The sequence below is a fragment of the Camellia sinensis genome, chromosome 1, assembly GCF_055761805.1.
Source record: "Camellia sinensis isolate YWXY chromosome 1, ASM5576180v1, whole genome shotgun sequence".
NCBI classification, from domain to species: Eukaryota; Viridiplantae; Streptophyta; class Magnoliopsida; order Ericales; family Theaceae; genus Camellia; species Camellia sinensis.
In genome coordinates this window covers 2,351,542-2,359,352 of record NC_138961.1, presented here as the reverse complement: position 1 = coordinate 2,359,352, position 7,811 = coordinate 2,351,542, and the positions used below count along the sequence as shown (strand labels likewise).

At 31.7% G+C, this 7,811-nt stretch overlaps 1 protein-coding gene across 3 annotated transcripts; it reads right to left on the bottom strand.

Annotated features, from left to right (window-relative positions):
• Positions 1-1,770: 1,770 nt before the first annotated feature.
• Positions 1,771-5,376, bottom strand: LOC114300732 (Ribonuclease E inhibitor RraA/Dimethylmenaquinone methyltransferase). Of its 3 annotated transcripts, none has more exons than XM_082922566.1 (3): positions 5,208-5,376; positions 3,540-3,960; positions 1,771-2,515 (listed from the first exon to the last, which is right to left on the bottom strand). In XM_082922566.1, exons 2-3 carry the CDS (start codon positions 3,580-3,582, stop codon positions 2,001-2,003), a joined length of 558 nt encoding a protein of 185 aa, XP_082778692.1. In that variant the 5' UTR covers positions 3,583-3,960; positions 5,208-5,376; the 3' UTR covers positions 1,771-2,000. The 3 variants fall into 3 exon arrangements, with proteins under 3 accessions (XP_082778692.1, XP_028101394.1, XP_028101393.1); XM_028245593.2 differs by lacking the exon at positions 3,540-3,960 and adding an exon at positions 3,143-3,255 and having other exon boundaries at positions 5,208-5,375; XM_028245592.2 differs by lacking the exon at positions 3,540-3,960 and having other exon boundaries at positions 5,208-5,373.
• Positions 5,377-7,811: the final 2,435 nt, after the last annotated feature.

Sequence of the window (7,811 nt, the reverse complement as noted above, 5' to 3'; positions counted from 1 at the left end):
TTTATTTTTATTCATAATATCATCACCCCAGTTATGCACATCTACCTCATTTGCATATCCTTTTCATTAGTGAACGACGAACGACGGTTCCTCTCCTCCAACAAATTGAAGAACGACGATTCTTCTTTCTATTTGATTTATTCAAAGCCCTAAACCCATTAACAGTGAAAACACCATTGCATCTCGTCTAAAACTAAACGACGGTGAACGATAATTTTTCTCTTTTATACCATTACATCTATATGGTTCTCTAACTCATCTAAAGCTAAGAAAGATGGCTCTTCGATTTTATACTATTGTATCTCTATGGTTCTCTGTTCAGCACCGTGTTATCGAACCAAAACGATTTGTTCAACACTGTGTTGTCGAACATATATGATTTTTTCAACATTGTGTTGATGAACATAAATGATTTGTTCAACACTATATTACCGAACATAAATGATTTGTTGAGCTTTTTTTAGTAAAATTCAGGGTCAGGGATTGTTGAAGAAAAAATAGTTTTCTTGACTCATCTAAACTGTTGATTTCTTATATCAATGAATGGTGGCAATGATTTGAACCAACAATTTCAACTTGTAGTGAGAATGATTTCTGATTTAGGGTTTATGATGGTGATGGGAAGATGAATATCATATAAGGTTTAGGCTGGTGACTGATTTCTGTCTAATGGTTTGGTGGGGTGGAAGTGGGTGGTGTATAATGTTGTAGAGTATGATTCTAATTGTCTTCATTTAGTGGGTGTGTGTTCCATTGAAAGTTGTCTTTTATTATAATTTAACTTTAAATTATAATTGTAATAAAAAAACAGTTAAAATTAGGGTTCCAATCCAAATAATAAAAATGGATGTCAATTGCAGCCATCTTGAATAATTATGTAGTAATTTATTTCTTGTCGGGATTATTGGACCCTTTTTTTAGATATATAGATTTGTTGGGATTATTGGCCTTGGTAATATTATTGAAGTAGTTTTTTAATTATTGTTATTTGTCAAATTTGATGTAATGGTTCACGTATTTATAATTAATTTCTTATAGATTGACACAAAAAAATATAAGAAAATGCTATAGATCTCAAATAATTTATCAGAAGTTTGGTAAAAAATTTGATAAATTATTTAGGGTCTTTAGCATAACTCAAAAATATATATATAGATGAAGGAAAAAAAAATTCAAAATTTGAAAATTGAAATAAAAAATAGGAGAAATATCTCAAAATTCACACCGAATTTGTGTTGTACACTTTAAATTCAAGGTACATGCTTCTTAAAAAGTGTTAATCAGGCTACCACAATATTTGTGGATTTAAGTCATGAAATTTTGTGGCAGTTAAATTTACATATGAATTGGACTATTCATATTAAATACATTCAATATGAAACAACCACAAAATTATTCTCCATGAAAATCTAAATAGCGCCACTTTTTTTATTCGAAACATACCTATTCCAAAATTTGGGGATTCAAATTAGGTTCCATTCAATCTATACAAAAGAAAAGGAATTGGACCAAATGAACTAATTTGAACCTCCTTCAAAATTCACGTTGCATATAACATTGCATGTTCAAGAAAATGCAAAGAATTTATAAATACCAAAAAAACAAATGAATTGAGGGATAAAAAATCAATGTCATTTTAACTTAGAAGTTTGGAAGAGAAAAAGATCTATTATTGAGAGAATGAATTCTAAAAAGAGCTTTTTCAAACTAACCTTTGTGACCAAATCTTCCTGAATGTGTGGTTAGTCAATATCACCAGATAGCCATAAATTAAATCATGATAACAATAATAGATTTAATTTTCAATGGGACTGTTACACATCAACACCACTTCCGATACCTCCCATCAATTTATATCACAATACACAATTTTATAAGGTTCCATAACTAAGCAATAAACATTAGAACACAAGTTTGGGAACAGAGCATTATGGCGTTCCTTGCCATCCAGAAATGGCATATCCTGCAAATGTAGCCTCCAAATAGAAGATTAATAATCCTCAAACAGACAACTCCATCTTAGAAATTAAAATTCCATCAGTATCGGCATAGAGCCATTCCCCGTCACAGATTCTGGTCCCACCAATTGTTACTGGAACATGTTTCTCTCCGATACCCTTCTTATTAGCTTTCATCGGATGGGAATTGAGAGCTCTCACCCCAATATCACAGCCATTGATTTCATCAACATCTCTAATACAACCGTTGACTACTATACCCGCCCATCCATTATTTTGAGCCTGTACCACAGGATTGCCACCCAAAATTGCACACCGCAAACTTGCACCACCATCGACAACAAGAACTCTGCCGTTACCTTTCTCCTCAAGAAACTCACGAACCAAAACGTTGTCTTCAAATACCTTGAGCGTCACTATTGGCCCAGAAAAGACTTGTCGCCGGCCATATATCTGGAACACTGGCTGAAGTGCCCGAAGCTCACCACTCACAATGAGCTGTGGGTTCGCATCACAAACTTCGGCAGTAGTAACCAATGCCATGTTATTCCAAGCACCTTCAGAAAAGGGCAAACATTTAGAATTTAGAATTATAATTTTTAAGGGAATATAAAAATAAAATAAAAAAAGAAAGGTACAGATCAATTATCAAAATTCCCTTTGAACATTTTAGAATTTTCATTTTCAGGAAGGAACTAGAAATACAAGACATGATGGGCATGCAATTCATGTGATCGAAATCCTATCTAACCATAAAGGACACTAGTCTCTCAACCCGCAACTTCAATATTGTTAGTTCTTACACAGGGCACTAGTCTACAATAATAAGAAAGCATGACAAAGCTTCAAAAATGTTAAACAACATAGTGTTCCCTTTATGTAAGAGTGTGTGCATATCTATCATGGAGAGACAGATGATTTGTTTACATAGATGTCAGCTAAAATATCAGAATGGGGAGAGCATGTAACTTGTAAGCCTAATTGTTTCTTGAAAGAAATTGGAAATGATCATGCAAACAAATTAACTTCTAAAAAGTTAAATATGATACTTTCTACCTATCCATGCACAAACCTTATGCAATGTATTAGTTTCTCTACAAAAATTTGGTCACTCTAATGGGATGCAATATTGAGAACAAGTGCTTAAACCCTGGGAAGACAGTAGATAGTTGATTATAAAATACCCAGGTGCAAATTCTATACGGCTGCTTCTTTCTCACTCAGGGAGGTAGAGGACGAAAATTATGTTGGTGGAGTTTGATGAACATAAATATGGACTGATTCAAAAACCTGTTGCCTATGCATCACCAATGGAAGCAGAGACATTTAGTGGGCCATGATTGAGATCTAACATATAGTTAACCTTTTTTAGAAGAGGAAAAAAAACAAAGATAAGGCATCAAAGATGTGCCTATAACAAACCCTCCATAACCAAAAATAGTTGGGTGCATCCAAACAAGGAATAATATAATGCAAATTTAAAGAATAAAAATATTTGCAAATTCAAAGAACTATCAAGTTGTCCAGAGCTTCCACTTGACATAAAGCAAGATACAATCTTATTCATCCTTCATTAATCACCTTGTACAAATTCTGCATCCATCATCTCTGTCAAATTATTCATAGCCAGGGACACAAAACAGATAAGCCTAGTAATTTAGATAACTGAATAAAGGTTGCGGAAAGTTGTATCATGAAATAATATAATGAGGATGGCCATATTTTCCATACTGTCAAAACAACTAATCCACCATATGGTTGAAATAGCAGCTTTGGCAGCATTTATGCACCCAGTTTTGCTATTCTACAAATCAATAACATGCACCAAAGAGTGTTTTTGTATTGCAAATTTTAGACACAAACTGAGACAAAAGAATATTAACAGAATGCTAAGAAGCCTGTAAAACACACACACACACACATACACACACACACACAATGTTGACAGGTTGTCCAAAGTCTTAAACCCCATTTACCCCCTCATTCTCTCCATTGCTGTTGTCTGCAAGGCAAAAATCAATGTAAAGTGCAAACACATTCATATCTGTATGTCCAAAATCATCATACAATGTAAACAAAACAAAATTTAGATATATGTTAGTGAAAAACTTACAACTCATTTAGAGGCTAAAGTTTCCTTAAATGGTATTTAAACATTAGTTCTACCAAAGAACAAGAGCGTTCTGTTTCGTTTTGAAAACTATTTTCTATTCTCAAAAACATACTTTTTGAGGGGTTTTTTTTTTTTTTTTTCTAAAACAACCCATTTTGAGGAACCAATTTTAAATTGTTCTCTAAATTCTTGAAAATTTTGATTCATACAAAAAATGAAAACAACATAAAAAGGATTTTGTTTTCAAGCTTCCCAACATTCTTATTTCTAAAAAAACAACAAAACAAGAACCAAAAACAAAAACAATGAAAATAAAACCAACCATATGATTTTCTAGGAAACAAGATCTACCCTCAGTGAGCGCACTTTCCACTAGAAGGAGAATAAGCAATCTGAATTGGACATAAGATGCAAGAGAATGCACACTAAAATGTCACTAAATTTTGGGTGACAGATTTGGTTAAATCATATGAATAAAACCTCAAATAACTTTCAATCTATGAAAACTTGTCAAGCAATATTGGAATATGAAAACATCACTTTTATATATAAAAAATAAAAATAAAAATAAAAAACATTTTATTTCCGAAAACAACGGACTTAATTGAAAACGATTATAGATATTGATAAGTGTGATTTCTTATGTTCATCAGTAATTTGGAGGAGTTATGCCAATAAATAAATAAATGAGTTACATTTATTGTCAGTCTATTAGACTTTGAGCTTTCTCAAACATAATACTTTACTAAAAGTAAGCAAATTATCAGATCAGATTGATGACCAACTGATGCCCAAAACTGATAGTTTTCAGCAACCTTGGTACCCCTCTATAACAAAATACTGCAATTAATAAGTGAGGTAATTAATGAAGCAATAGAAGATTTGAAATATGTTCCATAGACATACATGGGTTGAACTGAAAAAAAGGATATTTGCTTATAATCAGAAGAATGATTGATTAGATGTAATTTTTAAAAATGGGCACTTTTATGAAGAACAAATAGAAAGACAAAGAAAGATCAGAACGATGAAACATATTAAATCTGAGAAAACATTCAGATCATCAAAACAAAACATAATCGAAATTGAGTACAAATACAATACATTGTAGATAAGAGAGAGAGAGAGAGAGAAACCTGGTGAACGGGGGAGATAATCGTGGAGCAGCTGAAGTGAATTCCCAATCACAATAAGTTATTGGATTCCAATCAGCAACGATTGAACTGTTGTTTCCAATCCAATCCAACCCTAGCCCTGCCTTTGGCCTCTTTTGGGAAGTCAAAAGCCAAAAGAAAAAAGCCAAAGCTAGATTTTAATCCTATCACCTCTCATATATTTTATATATTTTTTAAGAAAAGTAAAAAAAATTAATTTTTAATCATTTTTTTTAAAATAACTCTTTGTTTAAGATGTATATTAGTTTTTCAATTTTTTAACTATTTTAATCTGAAATTAAAAAGTCTCGTTTGAGATGTATGTTTTAGCTTTTTTAATTGTTGTGAAAAAAATAAAATAATTATGATTTGAATGTGATATTTTATTTTATTAATTTTTAACTTATTTTATCTTTTTGTAACTAAGGGGTTGTTTGAGATGACATAAATAAGTGCACTTTTTGTCTTTTTACAAAAAGATATACAGAAAAGTAGAGAAGTGATACAATGAAAAAAAGATAAAAAGATAAAAAAAATAGATTATTTTAAGTATGCCAAACTTGACTTAAAGTAATTTCAAAATCGATGCCAAACATATATTATACTAGGGTAGGGTGTGAGCCAATTGGATGGTTGTCGTTAAAATATAAGGTCAAGTTTGGCTATCCTAAATAAGTACACATTTTTTATCTTTTTATTTTTTTTCCATCACATCATCTCTCTACTTTTCTGCACATCTTTTCGTAAAAAGATAAAAAATACACTTATTTAGGTCATCCCAAACAACCCCTAAATATTTGAATTTATAGGATAGGGATATATTCTTGATAAAAGTGTTTTAAATAAATTTTAATGGTTTTAATTATTATTTTTTATTTTTTAAATGAAAAAATTGACACTGTAGCGCATAAAAAAAAAAAAAAAAAAAAAAGTTACTTCACAAATAAAAAAAAGGAAGTCCATGAATGCCAACATATTGAGATGTTGACTTTCAATAATAGCATGAATATATACGTCTACAGATGATAGTGTCTCAGAGAGAGTACTGTTGACGCGGTTTAGAAGAGACTGTGGGAAGAAAGAACGTTACTGTTATCTGCGACGATTTAGAATAATGTTTCCTAACTGGAAACATTGTTGGCTTGAATGGCTTAACTATAAAAAATGACGCCGTTTTAGGTAGTCTCTTTTTTTTTTTTTTTTCCTCCTCCATGTTTACTCTCTCAAACAGACAGAAAAACGAGACAAAAGAAGAAAGCGAGAAGGAGAGAGGAGAAGACAGAGGAGGGTTGCGATGGGTTTGCTTGCAGAGAAGGTGATGGCGGCGCCGGTGGGCGGAGGGGTGGAGTCATTCTCTCCCTTGAACTCTCCATTTTCATTGATTTGTTCATTTCTTGATTTATTTGCTTTAGTTTGTGGCTGTGGGTTTGATTTTTGGGTTTAATTTGTCTGATTGATTTTGATTTTTGGTTTTTAGGTTTGATTTGTCTGGTTTTAGTTTTTGATTGGTTTTGATTTTTGGGTTTTGATTTGTTTGGTTTTGAAATAAACCTTTATTTGAGATTTGTGCACCTTTGTTGTCAATCTCTACTGTCAATGCGAATCTACAAGTCAACAAGTTTTATTAACACTCAAGTTAGTAATCTCATGCCCATTGAATTCAAAATAGCTATCTCTACTTCCAAATATAACTAAAATAATTGGATTTCTGTGAAAAGATGGAGCTAAATTATTTGCTTCTGCTGCGTCTTTCTTGGACCCTAATCCTGATTTGAAGGTAAATGATGAAGATTAAAGATTATATATATATATATATTTTTGGATTGGTTTTGGTTTTGGGGTTTGATTTGTCTGGTTTTGTTTTTTTGGTTTCTGGGTTTTGATTTTTGATTGGTTTTGGTTTTTGGGTTTCAAACCCATCTTTCCTAAATTTTTGGGTTTGATGGTTTTGGTGATTGAACAGAGGGAGAGACAAAGAGATGAACAGAGAGAGAAGAAGAGAAGAAGAGAAGAAATAGAGGAATGAGATTTTGGAAAATTGGTAAAAAGTTGGTTTTGATTTTTTTATTAAGTTTTTTGGTTTTTTTAGAAGTGATTCGGGAAGTTGGTAAAAAGTTGATTTTTTACTTTTTAGTTTAATATTTATTTATGGTATCAAATCAAATTAAAATGGCCAAAATACCTTTACCCAACATAAAAGATTTTTTTTTTTTTTTCATAGGCCCTAATTTGTAATTTTACAGCTGTGTTTTTGGCACTTACCAAATGACTTTTCTGGCGTTTTTGGCAGCCACGTTTTTAGACATTTTATCCAAAAGCGTGATTTTTTATAATATTCCCAAAATGGCACAGAAAAAATTAAAAATCGAGCCAATCGAGCCAAAAAAAACTTGAGCTACAAAACGGGATTGGACGATTTATGCGGTGGTTACTGGTTTGTCTTTTCAAAATCAACAATGATTCATCCAACTAAAAATATCACCACTAATAGCACTAATGCATTAAAAAAGTAAAAAAAAAAAAAAAAAAATTACAACTCCAAGACCAAAACATCACATCATTAATGGCGGGACCCACTGCCACCTA